The sequence below is a fragment of the Vombatus ursinus genome, unplaced genomic scaffold, assembly GCF_900497805.2.
Source record: "Vombatus ursinus unplaced genomic scaffold, bare-nosed wombat genome assembly UNPS02014802.1, whole genome shotgun sequence".
In the NCBI taxonomy this organism is placed as follows: Eukaryota; Metazoa; Chordata; class Mammalia; order Diprotodontia; family Vombatidae; genus Vombatus; species Vombatus ursinus.
The window spans coordinates 20425960-20445338 of record NW_020954580.1 but is presented as its reverse complement, the minus strand read 5'-3'; the positions used below and the strand labels follow the sequence as shown (position 1 = coordinate 20445338).

The 19379-nt window shown below is 35.3% G+C and overlaps 1 protein-coding gene across 1 annotated transcript in view; it reads left to right on the top strand.

Moving 5' to 3' along the window:
- Positions 1 to 19379, top strand: part of PARD3B (par-3 family cell polarity regulator beta) — a 1282153-nt gene that overhangs the window by 930425 nt on the left and 332349 nt on the right. Inside the window, exons 17-18 of the mRNA XM_027873670.1 lie at positions 14945 to 15151; positions 15943 to 16180. Of these exons, the coding sequence (XP_027729471.1) occupies positions 14945 to 15151; positions 15943 to 16180 (445 nt within the window). The remainder of the gene's footprint in view (positions 1 to 14944; positions 15152 to 15942; positions 16181 to 19379) is intronic.

Below are 19379 nucleotides of genomic sequence, written 5' to 3'. Positions count from 1 at the left end.
CTTGACTGACAAGCTTGAGGGATACAAAGAATCTTAGAACCTCTATGAAATGATGCAAAGTGAACAATGACTGGGAAAAAGCACTAATTCATTCACTATGACCACATAATATTAAAAGTGCATGAGAATGAATGGAAAAACAGAGAATGTTGGTGGGGACTTAAACAGAGTGACTGAAAAGTTGTTGTGGTTCCTCATGCATTGAAATTAATTAATTTAAATGTAAATATTTACCAGACAAGTTTAGTTGGCTGTCTTGGTATGTAATATTGTTTTTAATAAAGCATTTTATATAGATAAGACAGGCTTTTCTTTAGGATCTTTTAAAGCACTATGCAGTTTAATAAAAACGAAGTAGCCCAATTCACATCTCAAAATTCTGGGCCTTGTTCATTGGCCAACTTCGGTATCTGCCCAAGGCCTATATGGACCAGTGTTATCAGTTCTGTGGGTTGTCCAACTGAGTTTATTTCATAATCTAATCTAAACAGCAGGCAGTATGGTACAATGATAAGAGGATGTGGAGGCAAAGGACCTGGGTTCAAATTTGGGCTCTGCTACTTAAATCACTTAAGCTCTCTGAGGATCTGTTTCTTAATCTGTAAAATGACAGGACGTGGCTACACGTCCTCTAAGATTAAGATTCCTTTGAGGTCTAATCCCAATTGATTGACAGCAGTATAAATTAGCCTTCTTAGTCCACTCTCTCTACTAACTGGCCCTAGAAATCATATCACATCCAGTCATCTGGCATTCCATCCTAGCTATTTTACCATCTGTCTGCCATATGGGTACCTTTGTAATTAAGTACTGTTTTTATGCTCTTCTTTGTTTCATGTGTGTTAATTTCATTTCTCCAGTTAGATTGTAAGCCCTTTCAGGGCATAGACCATGTCTTATATTTCTCATATGTTTTAAAATGTCTAGAATACAGTTGAACATATGAGATGCTTGATAAATACCTCTCACTTTTTATTTTAAAATTAAAATTAATTTCAATATCAAATCTATACCACCATTGCTGTGAGAAATCTAAAATTTCGTATATTTGGGAGGTATATATAAACATTGCTAGTGTTAAAACTTGGCAAGAAAAAAGCATTTCCAATTGTTTTGCAAAGAATCCTGAAGTTGATAGTTTCTATGATTTCTATGTGTAGTAACTTGAATGTAAAAAATAATAAAAGGTGAAATTGAAGAAGTTAATAGTAATTCCTATGCCTTTTAAATACAGGTACATGGTAGTTGAAAATAAAACTTCAACATCTAATAAAGTTATCTTAACATGGGAGCCAGCCAAGAAATTTAACTACATTCTGACCTTTTTGCTTATGCTAATAATTTTTTTTGAAGAATCTTACTAGTATTGTCTATTTTTAAAAAATCATGATGTACTATTTTAGGACATGCTGTGAATATAAGCCCCACAAAGATGTAGTCCACTCCACAGTCAAAAGCAAAGGCCAATGTGCTACTCAGGAAAGCAATGCAAGGAGTAAATGGCAAAGGGAAAAGATCATTTGAAAAGTCAGCGTTACAAGTGAAAAGTCTGTTACCAAGGTACAAGATTTTTAAAGAAGAAATTGAAAGAGAATAAAAATGTTCTTGACAAACTGTAAAAATAAAACTATTTAAAGCCTATGTAGCAGACTAGAAATGGCAGAAAAGGTTAATATTACAAAGAGAGAAGCTAAGCGAGAAGAATGAGTTTATAAAAGAAAAGGAAAGGATAGTAGAAAATGAGGCAATAATTACAGGTAGAACAAGGCATGATTAGAGCCTTGAAAGTGAGGAGATGAGCGCAGAAAGGACAGGAAGTAGTGGGCTGGCTTCCAGGAAGTGAAATAAGGATGAAGCATCATTTTTAACTCTAGTGTTCTGGGAGAGTAGGGCCGTATTGGAGGAAGGACATGTTAAACTTCCACAACATCCTTAAGAGGCAGAAAAGTAACATTATTGTTCCCATTTTCCAGATGAAGAAATTTGCTCTTTGTGTGAACTATGAAGTTGAAATTTAAACCAGGGCAATTCGACTCAATGGAGAATGCATGCTTGAGTGAGGGAAAGAAAGAAGGGAAGGAAGGGAGGAAGGAAGGCTAACTTTTGTCTTTGGTAGTCACTTTTTACATTTTGAATCCAAAACAGTTTATCTGATTTTCTACCTACAAAGCCTTTAGTACTAGGACGATAACTTCACATTTTAAATCCATTATTGACTTTGCTTCTATCTTTCCAATTATAGGGAAACAAATTTTTAAAATTATGAAAAAAGGCATACTCCTAAGAATAGAACAACAGTTTTAACTTTCTTTATTAGATACTTTCCATGGCATTGCCTGAAATATCCAAGTTATAAGACTGAATTTATCCAGAAAGATTATGATGGTGAAAGTAAAGTAGAAGCGTACTCACTGACTCATTAATGTTATCTGAGTCCATTTCCTAAATTTGTGAAATGGAGTAAATCATCTCCAGGCTCCTCACAGGGGAAAAAAAGTGCCACAAAAATATTTTAAACATTTATAATCTTATGTGCTTCACCTCAAGAAAAAAAAGTGAAACAGCATAGTCCCAACCATAAGTAGGCCATGTGGCATATTGGAGAAATCTTGGGATTTGGAGTCAGAGGGCCTGGTTTCAAATCCCAGCTCTATCACTGTTGCCTTTGTGATTTTTGTCAAGTCATTTCAACTCTTTGGGCCAATTTCCTCATCTGTAAAATAAGAGGCTTAGAAGAGATGAATTCCAAGCTCCTTTCCAGCTCTCAATCCATGATTCTATCTCTTTCTCTGATCTTAATAGGTGCTTGATAAATATATGTTAAATTGAATTCTTAAAAACCTTTATTCATCTTCACAATTCTCATTCCCATTCTCTAAAAACAGTTGACTCCCCCAGTCATTGGTAAAGTCAATTGAAGTCTACAAAATGGATTTTCCTTTGAGTAATCCCTCTTTCTTAAGAAAGAGAAGAAGAAACAAGAAACACAGTGAGGGAGATATTTTTTATCATTCTATGTTTCTGTCCTAACTCCTGAAACAAATTTGAATTCCTTCCAAGGCAGACATATAATCTGTTTTTCAGTCATTTTTCAGTTGTGGGTCATGGAATATTCTGAATGGAATATGAATATGGATATTCAAAATATTTGGGGAATATTTGAATATTTTGAATTTATGGATATTATGAATATGAATATGAATGGAATATGAATGGAATATTTGGGTCATGGAATTTTCTTGGCAAAGTTACTGGAATAGTTTGCCATTTCCTTCTCCAGCTCATTTACAGTTGAGGAAACTAAGGCAAGTAGGGTTAAGTGACTTGCCAGGCTCACACAGCTAGTAAACATCTGAGGCCTAATTTTAACTCAAGAAGATGAGTCTTCCTGACTCCAGGCCCTGCACTCTATCCACTGTGCCACCTACCTGCCCTTAGGGTTATATACTACTGCTGTGTATCTTCATATGTTATCAGTCCTATCCTTCAGAGATCCTATCCCTAGTAGAGCAGTAATCTCTGTTTATAAAGTTAATGATGATTTGGAGATTCCTGAATCGGGGAGTGAGCAAGAAGATAGTTCAATATAAGTTTAGTAGAGTATGATTTAGGGTCTTAGCAACTGGAAGCAAAGGAAATGGTTAACATGAAACTTGATATATAAGATGTACTTTTTACAAAGTACATCTTATATATTTACAAATTTACAAAGTAAATTTACAAAATTTATGAAGTACATCTTATATATTTACAAATTTACAAAGTAAATTTGGCTACAAAGCAGATTTGTGCAAACTAGATCATATTTTTCCTTGACTTTGATTATACAATTTGAGAGAGATTCCTTTTTCAAAAATTTTTGGCCCCAAAACATTATAAAATCACACTTAAGAATGTAGTAAGATTTTAAGATATATTTTAAATGGCAGATTATCATTTCTAACTGATAATAAAGGTATAATAGAGATAATGCCAAAAAGGCCTTACAATCTGTGTAGATGTGCTTTTTGATGCAGATGGAAATGCCAGAAATTTTGGTGCTAGCTAAGTGAAGTGATAGTGTAGTGACTTAAGTGGAGAGGAAACCTTCCTCCTTTCATAAATTTGGTAATTATTTTTTATCCACATCATCAGCCTTAAAATTTCCAATTTAAAATCTAGGGAACTTGTTTTTATGATTTTTCTATAGTCTTGCCATTGCTTGGACTTTGGTGACCTCTTTCTATATAGAGTACCTGTTAACATTTGTCTGAATTTTTCTTAGATTATTATTAAGTATCTTTGGACAAAAATGACTGTTCAGCTATGGCAGTGGAGGCTAGACATGTTTCATGCCCATAGTTATCACTCTACAAAAAGGTGAACTTTAGGTCAAAGGGAAGAAGCCAACCCAAGGCCTAGCCTATAGTAAGTGCTTAATAAATATATATTGAGTTGACTTGAGCTGCAAAATCCAAAGGAGTCATTTGCTCTGGCTACTGTCATTTTTTTTTAGCATTTATTTTTAAACTGCCTGCTATATGCATGTTGAATATTGTTCCAGACATTAAAGGACATAATAGGAAGATAACTAAGTCATGGACAATGGTGCTTGTGGCAAGGGACAAGATGGTCTGAGGTCCATAGAGAATTTCATAAATCTGAATTTTAAGGTAACATATGCTAGATTTGTTTCTTGATTAGCAAATTTAATAAATTCATATTTCTCCATTTTGCTATATACCAAAGGATAAAAGGATCAGGAGAATGATCACAATCATAAAAGCTAGCATTATTTAGTGCTTTAAGGTTTATAAAGTGCTTTACAGATATCATCCCATTTTATCCTCAAAACAATCCTGAGAGGTAGGTGCTATTATTGTCTCTGTTTTACAGATGGGGAAACTGAGGCAGAGAAGTTAAATAACTTGCCCATGGTCATACAGCTATCAGATATCTAAGGCCAGATTTGAACTTGGGTCTTCCTGGTTCCGGGTCTTAAAAGAGCTTGGATTTAGGATAGTGAATTTGTGGCTTAACAAGTGGGAAGGTGTGTGAATTGGATAAGAGTCAAATATGACGTCTAATTTGAGTTGACGAGGAAGATAAGAGAGTTCAAAAATCTTGAGTAAAATAGGTAAGAAAGAGAATTGAGTCAGATAAGCAGTGGAGTGGAATTCAGGAGACTAGGGTTCTGGGCTCTTTTCTGCCATTACCTTGCTGTGTGACCTTGGGCAAGTCATCTCTGGGCCTCAGTTTCTAAATCTACAAACTGAAGTTATTGGACTAATTGCTGAAATCCTTGAAGCTTTAACATTGTATTAGTCTGTGAGTCTAAGATCAGTGTTAAAGCTATTGGCATGACTTTCAGAAGGTTATAAGAGACCACTGGAGTTATGTATGAATTCTTGGGATTGAAGATTTTTAAATTGCCATGAAAGGAGTTTAGGCTCAAATGAGAACAGATAACATACAGACCAGATTACATTTTGCCCTCCAGTAATGAATAGGAAACAGGGCATTGTGATAAGCAAGGGATGATGATCAATATTTGGAATACTGAGATAGGAAAAGAGGTAATTAGGACCATTATAGACACAGTTAACACAGATAATGTAATTTGGAAAATTATACATTTGGATATTATGGGGATTTTTTTCCTAAGCTAATGGATTTGCTATGATATCTATTAAAGCACATAAGACTTTTTGCCTCCAGGGAGTCTACTAAAAATATCAAATATACAAATTTTTCAGTAAGTATAATCTAAAATGGAAAACCAAAGGGAGAGTTGTTGGTGAAGAAAATACTGTTGTAGCTTCCTGCTTGGCATTTATAATAATTTTTTATTCAAAGAGTCTTAAAGCACTCTGTCTATTAATTTCACATCACAACTCCCCATGAAACAAGTCAAGCATTTTTATTGTGTTTGCCCAAGTTCATTGCACACAATAAGACAAGGCAGAATTGAAAATGAAACCTGAGCATTTTGATTCATTCCCAGCCTTGCACTGGTTCACACTGTGACCCTCAGAAAGTCATGCAATCTTTTGGACCCTTGTTTTTTTCTGTTGGGCAGAAAGACTGTAATAATACTTTTCTTCCCTAAAGTGGGGGGTGTTTTAAAACATAATTACTTTTATCAGGTTCCTTGAGATCCTCTGCATGTTACTGAAATGTGTAAATTAATATGCTAATATTAATTTATAAAAAATATGTTAATCATGAAGCTGTAGCTGGGAGGATACACTTCCCATGCTTTTGACTAAGGGAGTACCTTCCCTAAAATCATTCCTTTTTTTTTTTAATAAGATGTATTGGTAGCAGTTTCATCAATAATGGAAGATCCAATTACTTCTCTTCTGGATTAAGGCATTCTTTTATTGGGAGATTTTAATGCTAGAGTGGGAAGTTCAAATAATGCCGATGAAATCTCAGACTAATTAAATGATTATAGCCTAAGGGGAAGGGCAACTAAGATGCTGCTATTAATCTTCCTAAGAATAGCCTCTATATATGGTTGAATAAATGCATATACCTTGATTTTAAAAGTATAAGAAAATAGTCAAATGCATTTCACTTTCTTTTTTTTTGTTAAAAAGTAGTATACTCAGTACTTTTCCACCATTTTGGGCAGAGGGTAACTCCATTTAAGAATACAAGAATGGACCAAATAAATTAATTCTGCTAGATAAACCCTCTCTCTCATGTTTTAGGCATGGTACAATAGCGGTATGTTGGATAAATTAAATATTCAGCTCTGTCGGACATTATAATGAAACCTTTACATGGTTGCCCAGCTGAAGAGCTGTGAAGGGTGGGAAATAAAAAGTAGGACTCACTTTTGTACACATTGTACAAAAAAAATGAAAATCAAAGTTTGGAGCAGTGGGATAGAAGTGGTATGCCATTAAAGAATGAAATGACTTTATAGAGACCTGCTTATAGGCCAGAATTGTCTCTGCTCCTCCTTTCTTATCCCTGAACCCAATTTTCAAATCTCTATACAAATAGCAAAATTCACCTAGATTTGTGGCCAAGACATGACAGCAGTGGAAGTCATTGCAAGACAGGGAGATAATCCTTTCCCTATTCCTACCACCACACATCCTTGCTGAGCCTAGGAGTTACCATGATCAGAAACAAGATACAAAGGGGAAAAGGAAAGGTGAGGGGGCTTGATCAGTTTGGATAAGTAATTGATTACATCCAAGGGACTTCATGTAATCATCTGGAAAGATGGTTTAGAACTCTATTATAATGTTAAATATTGATTTCTATTACTGTTCCTAAAAAGGAAAACTATTTTTAGACTCAATCCAAAGAACTTTGGGGGGAGAGGGGAAAGGGGAAGGGGCTTTGGTACCACATTTTTCTTTCCTCTATTGGCCATGTTATATTTTTTAAGCACCAAGTGTCATTGCTAACCACTAGCTTGATAAGATCCCAGAAGGATCTGGTTGATAGTTCCAAGCAGGGATCACCACCAGAAGATTCATGAATTTTACAAGAACTCTGGACACAGGATTCATGACATGAGAAAAGGGATTCAAGATCCAGTGGCCTTGGGATATTGGCTTTTCTAGTGCAGAGATATGGACTTAGACAAAGACAGAAACTATCATAGTAGAGCTTTTTTAAAATCTTGACTGCAGTGTCATTGGCAAGGACCTCTGACCTCTTCTTACTGCAGATAATTCATGGAGCAGGTTGAATGGACCCAAAAGTTCACCTTAGCACTGAGAAGCTATTCTACACTAGCATTTCTCTCTAACTTTGACCTTGAGACTCCTCTGGCAGCTGAATTTTGTCATTTCCTGTCTTGTTTCTCCACTGGAGCAATGTTTTACCCCTCTGTACAGTGAAGAGAGGGACAAATAATATGAGAGTTGGGTCACACATGCTACATATTTAGTAGATTGTAAGCTTGTTGAAGACAAAGTCTCTTTCATTTAGGTTTTTGTATCCCAGTATCTTGCATGTAGTTGGCATTTAATAAATGTTGAATTGAATTGAATTGTACATGCCTTTTAAATGGACCTTCACATTCTTACAAATGTAAGATTCATTTGCTTTTCAAGGGAAGATAGGATTTGATAGAGCAACAGCTAACTGCCATAGAAATGATTCCCTTTGATCTAGCCAGAAATTTGAACATTAGTCTTTAAGTGGATACCCTTGATAATAGAAATGGTATGTTGGAAAGCTAGGAGGTAGCAGGACTGATAAGAAGTGTCATCTAATATTTAACACCTGTAAGGGACCTTGCATGTCAAAGGACCATTTTTTAATCCACAAACTAACACTGCTGCTTTGGGAGAGGAGAGAGAGCTAATGCAGGTAGGCAGGGTTTGCAGCTGATGTGAACTTACTTGTAGAACATTGATCCTCAGATTATAGGATCCCAGATATAGAGCTGGAAGGAGCCTTGAAAGTCCTCTACTCCAACCTTGTGATTTTACAGATGAACAACCTGAGTCCAAAAGAGTTAAAGTGGCCTGCCCAAGGTGATAAGGTAATAAATGATAGGCCGTGGATTGGACCTAGTTCTCTCACTTCAGAGTCAAAAAATTTTTCCACTGCACCATAGCTGGATGAGATTAACTGATTCTATTATGTGTTATCTACAATCAGGAGTGAAAACACATTTTATTTTCAGGGTGTCTGCATTTCCAGAAGGCTTCTAGGGTGCAATTTGGTTAATTGGTGTTTTAGTAACATTGTATTTTGACAAAGATTTCTATTTTGGTAGGAAAACAGAAAAAAATTGGAATTTGTGTTGACTATGAGAGAAATGACTTTAGAGGACTGAAATATCCTGCTATGAAACTCATCCTTTTCATATGGGACTAAAATGTCCAAAGATATCTCTGCTCTATATTTCGAAAGCCTGATGATGAAGGTGGAAAGGAATTTTTTGAGTTTGATCATCAATTGTATTCAATGTCTTTAGCCTATAGGCTATTTCCCTCCAAATTTGCTGTTGGAATTTAGCCTTAAACTTCTGTTAAATTTAATATAATCTTTGAATTCAATTGCATTTACATTCTCTCAGAAGCCTTTTGTGACAGAGATGCCTTGTAATGACAGATAAGATTCAGAGGGGCTAAATCACCAGACTAGTTGAATTTCAGTATGACTTTTTAATTTAGTTCACTTACCGTTAATAGAACTTTCCTAATATAGCTTTCCAGGTTCTGGAACTATCTGGTTCCTATGGCTTGTATCATAGCCACCTTAAAGACTAGAAAATGGCAATTGGTTGGGTATGAGAGGTTAGTGAAAGAGTTGAGAATGACTTTGGAGTTATGGACCTGAGTGACTACAAGGTTGGTGCTGTCTTCAAAATAAATGGGAGGGTCTGGAGGACAAACAAGTTTTTTAGGGTAAGAATCTTCTTACAGTTACACCAGTGGGAGATGAAGAAGGCACCAAGGGTGAGAATATAGAAGAAAGAGGAACTATTCCATGACAGAACTTTGAGGGACACTCACATGAAGAAGCAGGAGATGCATGAACAATCAGCAAAGGAGACTGAGAGGAAAATGCAGTGTCACAGTTGGGTGGTGCATTATGTAGAACAGTTAGCTTCTTAGTCTGTCAATTTTGAGAACATTACACTTAAAAAGAGTATATATTTGTGTGGATGTCATAACTTCCTTATTAGATTATAACCATCTTGAGGGTAAGAACTTTGTTTTTCTTCTTATGACATATTATAGCACATAACACCTGTGGCATAGTAAGCCCTCACTAATTAATACTTGTACATCAACTGATCCTTAGTGCCTTGCACATAGCAAGTACTTAATCAACAGGCATTTCTTTTTAAAATTTATTTATTTTGATTCTATTGTTAGTAAACACTAAATAAAATAAGCATTTACGTGTGCTTAGCAGAACAGAAAAAAGTATTACACATGAAACAAGGTATCTCTATTATATATAGGTTGCTTTTAAAATTTTTATGTAAAGTCAACCTGTTTATTTTATTTTGTATAAAGTTGCCCTGTTTATTTGGTTTTCTGTTCTCTTCTTTGTATTTTTAAAGATGCCTTAATGTTCCACTTTTCTTTATTTCTCCTTTTTTAGTGTCCTATATTATACACCCTCTCGTTGTCTCTCCCTTTGGAAGTTAGTCAATAAGCATATATTAAGCTCTATGTGCCAGGCACTGTACTAAGTTATTAGGATAGAAAAAGAGGCAAAAGACAATCCCTTCCCTCAATAAGCTCATAAGCTGATGGGGGCATATGGTCAACAAGCAAACAAATATGTACAACGTATTCACAAAATAAATAGTAAATAATGAAAAGAGGGAAGGCACTGGAATTAAGGGAAGTTGAGAAAGGCTTCTTGTAAAAGCTGGGGTTTTAGTTGGGACTTAAAGGAAGCCAGTTGATTGAGATGAGGAGTATGAGGACTTCAGGCATGGGGAAAAAATGAGAAAATGCCTGGAGCTAAGAGATGTGGTATCTTGTCCATAGAATAACAAGAATGCTGGGGTCACTGGAACAAAGAGTATGTGTCTGGGGGTAAGGTGTACAAAAGCTGGAAAGGTAGAAGGGGGCTAATTTATGAAAGGTTTTGGGCACCAAACAGAGGATTTTGTATTTGATCTGGAGTTGATAGGGAGCCACTGGAGTTTATTGAGTATTGAGGTGATGTAATTGGACCTGCACTTTAGGAAAATCACTTTGATCATTTTGAATGAAAAATGAATTAGAGTGGGGAGAAACTTGAAGTAGGTAGACCCACCAGAATGAAAGGGAAAAACAAACCCAGTAAGAAACTTAAACAGTCAAGAAAAATAAATTTCCATATTGGTCATGTCCAACAGTATATCTCTTAATCTGGGTCTTGAATCCATTACATTTCTGTTCAGTTGTGTAATATGCTTCATCATCAGTAATCTAGAATGGTGATTGGTCATTATGTTAATCAGAGTTCTCAAGTCTTTAACAACTGTTTCCCTTTGTACATTTCTTGTTATTGTACACATTGTTCTCTGAATTCTATTCCTTCATTCTGTATCAGTTCAAACCATGTCTTCTCAGGTTTCTCTAAAATCATTACTTTCATCATTTCATAATTTAATGACTTTTTGGTCAAAATTTTACATTTCTTTCCAAAATGTTCCAATTTACAACTATACTAATAGTGAATTAATATTCCTGTTTTCTTATAGCTACTCCAATATTTGTCATTTTTCTATTTTGCTATTTGCCACTCTCATGGTATGAGGTGGAAATTCAGAGTTGATTTCATTTGCATCTTTCTAATTTTTAGTGATTTGGAGTACTTTTTCATAAGGTCATTGATAGTTTGGATTTATTCTTTAAAACTTCTTTGGACCATTTGTGTGTTGGGAGTTGTCTCTTGTTCTTTTAAATTTGAATCCATTCTTTATATATATATACACACATATACATATATATGTCTTTGATAAAGGCCTCATATTATTATATTACAATAAATTTTATATATATATGAGACCTCTTTCAAATTAACTTGCTGCAAAGATTTTTTTCCCAATGATTCCCTTATTTTATATACATTGATTTTGTTTGTGCAAAAACTTTTAAATTAAATCATGTAATCAAAATTGTGTGTTTTATCTTCTGTGCTCTTCTATATTCCTTATTTGGATATAACTCCCCCCCCACCATAAATCCAAAAAACCATTGTCCAATTTATTTGTGATGTAACCTTTTATAGCTAAGTCACGTACCCATTTGGAGTTAATCTTGGAATATGGTATGAGATATTGCTCTAACATAATTTCTTCCAGACTACTTTCCAGTTTTCCCAAACTTTTTTGTCTAATAGTGAGTCCTTCTTCCAGTATCAGGGGATTGTGGGTTTTTCAAATACTAGACTACTTGGTTCGTTTGGACCCATATATTATTCCATTGATCAACCTCTCTTTTTCAGCCAGTATCTAATTTTTTTTAAATTACTGTTTTCTTTCATAGTATGAGATCTAGTATTGCTGGGGCCCTATTCCTTTCCTCATTTTTCATTATTTCCCTTCAGTTTCTTGACCTTTTCTAGCTCAATTAAATATAACTTGATAGTTTGATTAGTATGGCACTGAATAAGTAAATGAATGTAAGTAGCATTGTCATTTTTAGTATATTGATAGCCATTAAGAGTTAATATTTTTCCATTTATTTAGGTATGTATTTCCGCAAAGAGATTTTTGTAGTTTTATTCTTATAACTTCTACAAACATTTCTTAAGAGTTTTCATGTGCCAGGGTTAATAAATATCTATCACAATGAATTATATAGTCCATATTTCTATTTATATAGTCCATATATGCCTTCATACAGAGGTATAGATAATCCTTATTTTATAAAGACATGAGAAGTATCTTGAATGATTTATCTACTTTTATATTCTTTAGAATTCATTAGACTGTGGGTACTTATCTTTTTGGCAATTTTATAATTTACTGAATACTAATTAATGGACAAAAGAATTATTACTGTTGACATAGTAACCACTAGTTTCTTAAGTTAATTTTTAATCTACATTTTTCCTCCCAAAACAAAACATCCCTAGGGGTTAATGGTGTGAATTCTTTTCTGTAGGATCTGAAGTCTTTACTTTTGCTTCAGTACCCTAAATCTATATATAATCTTTGGTTCTGCTTCTAAAAAAAGAATTTTTCTCCGTCAGTTACTCTTGATTTTTTTCTTACCTATGAATTATAAAAAATCTGAACTATAGCATTTCCCTTGATTGGTTAAATAGTGGCACTGATAGTTCCCAATTTGCAGTCATGCCTGTATTCTGTTCATGGAATTTCACATGGAGGGCTCTTTAGATTGATGTTCTTTCTTTATGACATTTACTAAAGAAAAATGGGGATAGCAAAACCTGAAAAATAGTATGTTTTTGCCTTGAAGTCTATTCTATAAAGTATAAACTTTACTTCTTGTAGGTACTTCTGACATTGTACAGAATCATTCTATCATGGAATTTTCAGACTGCAATTTTTTTGAGATAATCACGTCCCATCCCCTCATTTTAGAGGTGGGAAAATTGAGGCCGAAAGAGGTATAAAGACTTGGTTGAGTTCACAAACTTTTGATCCTCCAACTTATAATGGAACTCAGCTACCTAACTAGGCATTGTTTCATTTCCAAGAAACGAATTAAAATTCTGAACTTCTGATGAAAGCCACACCTTAGTCTACTCTGGCCAACTGTGATGACTATACTGCCCTGGATGGTGAACAAATCTGTTGTAAAAAAAATTTTAATAGTTCTTTTCCATCTTTTATCTGTTCATTGTGTTACTTTCAATTTCAGAATGACTTGGCTTCACTGGTTTCTTGCAAGATTTTCTGCAGGCTAGTTTTTCCTTTTATTGCTTCTTTTCAGTTTATAGGGTGACATTACTCATATCTTCATCATCCTTCTCACTAACGTTTTATAAATGAGCTAATATTTTAAATTCTTAACTGACACATATCTGCACTTGGCCAGTAAGTCAAGTGTTTGCTAAGCCTTCTTTAGTTTCCTTGTCACAGTTGATTTACATTAGTTAAATTTATCTATGAAATCATTGTAATCAATATTGATTGATGTTCTGTTCATAACCCTTTTATATCAATAACTTGTTTATATAGTTCATAGTGGAATTTTTAAATTCCATGCTTTATCTTCTCATTTTCATTTGTCATTCTAGTTTTTAATTAATTTTGATCCTTAGCTTTAACTTATCAATGGCCTGATTAGACAAGTATGGTATATCACATTCAGGAATAAATCCCATATTAATGAGTCATTTCCTGTTTGTTAAAATATAACCAATTTAAGTTTTTTTACAATGCTATTTAGTGTGCAACATGCCTAGTATCTTCTAATTCTCTGTTTCAAGGAAGGATTCATCATGTCTAGGCATAAGGCTGCAGGGCAAAAGTACCATAGGTTTTCAGACTCTTACTTGCTCTTTAGGAGTATTTCCCAACCACCCTTTCACCATCCATGCCTATTTCCATCTTCGCATTAAAATCACTATGAAAATATATGATGAATTGATTGGGAAGGTCTTATTGAGTTCTTTCTAGAAATTCTCTGTCTCTTCAACTTTTCCAACAGATGTTGGTCCCATATGCTGCATTATTTTCAGGGTTTGTTTTTTTTTTCAAATTTTTTCAAAATTTTTTTTTCACATTTCAAGTTTTTTCCAAAGTATTTCCTAAGCACTGCAATAAGAAATAAACAAATAGCTCAGGAAATGGTATGTCTTGTTGCCTTGGACACAAGTTAAAAACAACTCTTTATTTGTCTCTCCAAGGAGAACCTGTAGACCATCCTGTCATTTAGCTGCAATTTCCTTCTGGTACAGATCTGTTTATAGCAAGAGTGGCAAGAGTGCTCCAATTTTGATACTCCAGTAGTATGTCTCCTAATCCATAGGACAAGATTATCATATTTAAAGTACCAGCAACTAAGTTAGCATTTCCTGAGGCTCTAAAGCTGTTTCTTAGTGCCCTCTGCTTCCTTTACTTCCACTATGACTGAAGCTGCAGAAGGGGAATGGGGCTAAAACAGACTGAAGGTTTTTCTTTTTTCATGGTTTGTGTGCCCAAACTTACTGATGATGAGTCTCTCTTTGACTAGCTAGACTGGTCCTTGGAAAGAAGACACAGTCTTTCTAGCTTTTCCAGCATGGTAGAGCAAGCCAGAGATTTCATTTCACTAGCATAGATTTCCAGAACCCAGAATCACCACCATGGCCACAACAAAGCCATTGGAGTAAGACTTTATGAAACTTGTTTGGGGGGAGTGGGGGTAGGGCATCATTTGGGAGATCAGCCTTACAAAGGCTGGAAAGTCTTACAACCTGAAAAGACAGATTTGACTGAGATTGTGGGCAAACACACGCATAAATTATATCTATATGTGCATGTAGATCTATAATCTGTATACTTTAATTCTTTCTTTTCCAGAACCTACTGGCAAAGATTTTGGCCCTACTCTGGGTTTGAAAAAGTCCAGTTCCCTGGAGAGTTTGCAAACAGCAGTAGCTGAAGTCAGGAAAAATGACCTTCCTTTCCATAGACCTCGTCCTCATATGGTGCGTGGGAGAGGGTGTAATGAAAGCTTTAGAGCAGCTATTGACAAATCTTATGATGGACCTGAAGACTTAGAGGAGGGTGAGTCGCTGTACTTTCTTAAACCATTTCTTTATTGCATGACAGTCTAGGAATTGTGGAGAAGGATGAGCTCAGAACTGCCGAGAAAAATGTTTCAAACCTTGTAATTATAATTCTAATATTAAAAGTAATTAATTTTCCTGATCTTTTTGCCCTTTGGCTCAGAGAATATTGGATTGGATAACCAAAATTGCAATTTATTTTTCAGTGCAAACCATAAAGGGGAAAATGTTCTCCCTCACTTTCCCACAAGGAATCCCTGTCATTTATCCTTAGGGTAGGAACACTAAGAATGCTTTGCCTGACGTTCTGTTTTCAAGTCATTAGGAACAGCATCATCCCAAGGACTGACTGCATTAATTGGGTAGAGACAGTTAGGTTATATTAGTACTCAAAACCTCTTCTCGAAATAAACTCGCACTGTTTGCTTCCCAGCATGTGGGCTTTCTGAACTTTTCTGATCAAGGTTAACAAGCCAGCTTTCAGAGAGGTTAGTGTTTTATCACGTCAGGCCTTTCATACTAGCAAATAAGCCACTCTCATAGTGCTCTCTCTACCTCACAACAAACCTTGCTTGAAGTAACCATATTTGAGTCAATCTCTCTTAAAAGTATACAGGTAGCCCCATGAAATGGTAGAATTCTGTAATGCTTCTCTTTCAATTGTTCTGTATTTTACATTTTTACTTTTTTACTAACCATAAATGGTCCCTAACCATTTCTATTAATTTTTCTTCTTTCTTCTTTTTTTTTTTTGGTTTTGTTTTGTTTTGTTGTGTTTTTCCTGTGCAGACGGCCTGTCTGATAAGAGCTCTTTCTCTGGTCAAGGAGCTCTGAATTGTGAATCTAACCCTCAGGGGAACGCTGCAGCAGAGGATATAGAAAATAAGGCCAAGAAGAATAAAAAAAATAAAGACAAGGAAAAAAAAAAGGAAAAGGGCAAACTGAAAGTCAAGGAGAAAAAACGAAAAGAAGAGAATGAAGATCCTGAGAAAAAAGTTAAGAAGAAAGGGTTTGGTGCCATGTTGAGGTACAGTCTTTCTTGGCAAAGGAAATTAATGTCACTTCATTTCTTTGCTAGTGGAATGTGCTCATTTCATCTGCATTGGAAAACCTGCATTTCTAGTTAAATGTGTCTGTATTCTGACTTCGGTCTTGCCTTTTGGTAATGGCAAATACTAGCAAAATGTTTGAGTTGTGGCATGGAAGCTCCTTTCTCAGTTGACAGGAGACCTTAACAGTACCCCTGTCAGAGGAAGAGCATTGGCAAACATCCTGTTTATGGAGCCATTAGAAAGGACTTCAATTCTGTATAACAAGGTCTGCTTTATTCAAGAAACCTCAAGTTTAATGATATGCTTTCTGTGCTGTAAACCTTAAAGATAAAAATTAAATAGCCCAAGGAGCTTAAATCCCAATTTCTCATCCTCCCAGATTTAGCTTGGGGGCCATTTCTTTGAAAAGACCTTTGCTGATTCCCCTGAACTGAAATTTTTCTCTCACTCCTCATATTTTCCAAGACCACTTTGGCCCTATACTGCTACCAGACCCTACCTTCTCAATGCTCATATTCCACCCTCAATTCTATTTATTTATGTCATGATGTATGCTTTCTAAGTGAACTACAAAATCCTTGGGGATGACTACTTTGTCATTTTTTGACTTGGTATCTCCAGAGCCTTACCTATAATAGACAATTATTAAATGTTTGTTGAATAAAAACAATCTGAAAATACATGTGAAACTAGATAATTGTATAAGCTCATGTTGGACCAACCATGTTAGCCATAGGTCTCTTCTTGTGGGAATTGGGGGAGGGACAGTGATGTCCATCCTCTTTTGGCTGCCTTATCCCTCTATATATCTCTACTGCAGGATTCTCTGAACCATTTCTGTCAGAGATTCACTAACTCCTGGTTTCTCTTTTCTCTATAATTTTAGTAAACTTAAAATTTCCAAGGAAGTGTTTGATTTTATCTTCAGTGCAAAATAGCAACTTGTTTTGTATAGCCTTTTACATCTGAATCTTTTTGAGCATATTGGAGTTACTGCTACAGGCACATTTTCAACAACAAAGGACACAAAAGCTGTTGCCATTAGCCAACAGATTTTGCTTCCTTTCTCATCTGTTGTTCAGATATTTACTTGTTTTCCCTTGTTTTGTTTTGTTTTTTTTCTTAAAAGATCAATTGGATTTTTGGTTTGGTTTTGGGCTTGGTTTGTGTGTGTGTGTGTGTGTGTATAGCTTCTCTTAGACTTAGGCACATGATTCCAAGGTTAACATTTCACGGTTGGATTTTTTATATTCTTATTTTCAAATTCGGGAATACTAAGACAATGCCATCAAAGAACTTACAGTCCATCAGGAGGAAACAACGTGTACATATATAAGCATATACAAAATATAAATATATATAAAGAGGGAATTCTAATGTCTATTGGGGACGAGGAAGGGCCTCATTCTGGAGATGTTATTTGAAATGAATTTTGAAGGGAACCAAAAATTCTAGGAGACAGAAAGAAGTACATTCCAAAGATGGCAGACAGTTTGGTCAAAGGCATGAAAATGTGAGATCAAGTGTCATGGATAAGAGACAGCATGGAAGCCAGATTGGTCTGAGTTATAGAAAGTATAAAGAAGGGAGCTAATATAAAATAAGATTGGGAGGGGCAGGGAGGGAGTTGTGCCCAGATTGTGAAAAGTTTTAAATGAAAACAAAGGGGTTTATTTTTGATCCTGAGAGTGGAAGGAAGGAAGGAAGGAAACAAAGGAGGGAGAAAGGGAGGGAAGAAGGAATGAAGGAAAGAAAGGAACAAGCTTCTATTAAGCAGTGATTATGTGCCAGACACTGAGCTGAGCACTTTACAAATATTATCTTACTTGATCTTCACAATAACCCTGAGAGGTAGGTGCTATTATTATTCTCATCTTACAGTTGAGGAAACTGGGGTAGTCAGAGGTTAAGTATCTTGTCCAGAGTCACACAGCTAGCAAGTATCTGAAGCTGGATTTGAACTCAAGTCTTCCTGACTCCAGGCCACTGGTTGACTCTATCCACTGTACCATGCCACAAATTGGATAAGATCTTGAGGTGAGGGAAGGGAAAGGGAAAAGAAAGAAGCATTTATATAGTGCTTATTACCTTCCAGGCACTTTGCTAAATGCTTTGATAATAATGGTCTCTCCTTTTTTAAGGAGAGCCTTTGCTTTAGATTATAACCTTCTTTTGGGTTAAGAAAAAAAGATTAACTCATTCTTAACATAGTTGAAAAACTAGGAGAAATCCCCTTAATTTATATCTTCTACAGTCATAAGAATCATATAGCATGGTACAATGGTGTACAATTGTATAATGGACTTTAAAGTCAGACAACCTGAGTTCAAATCCTGCCTCCGATATTTACTGCCTATGTGACATTGGACAAATCACTAATGTTCTCCTGATCTTAATTTCCTATAAAATGGCCTTTACCTATAAAATGAAGACATTGTACTGGATAGCCACTGAAGAGCTTGTACTCTATAAATCTATAATTCCAAATATGTTCCAAATTCTATTGGTCTAGTATGTTTCCACTTTCCTGGTTTCCGTATGAACCCCTTTAGACAGGTCACATGTAGTCCTTTGGAAGTTCTCATAAAATTCTGCCGGTCAATGCAGACAAAAGAAGCAGGGCAAATAGCAGACTGATGATGATTAGGTTCTTTGCAGGCTCCCTCTTAGTGAGACATGAACTTTAGGAGATAAGGTCAACTTTTCTGTCAGGACTGACCATTGGTATTGAGTCAAATGACTCTGGGTTCCATGAGCTGACAACAGGTTAACTGGAAATGCTACCAGCCAAATGTATCAAGATAAAATCTACTATTTCTAAAAGGTTTCCTGTTGTGACTTATGCACATGAAAATACCTATAAGATGGGTCCATTTAGCAGCTGTGTACCTGCTTCTGAAATGCAAGTAATTGGCAAATCACTTATGGCCTCCACAAATTATGGCTTAAAAAGCACATTCTTTTTAACCTGAGAGGATTGAGAAAATTAATTTATTAATGCTGGTGAAGCACTTTGAAAATGAAATGGCTGTACTAAGTTAGAGAGTTTCAATATTATTTATCTGATATGTATCTTGAAAATGTTTTTTTTTTTCCTTACTGGGTATTATTTTTCTAAAGATGATTGAGATGGCTCTGTCTGTTGTTACATTAAGTGATTTAACACCCAAACTA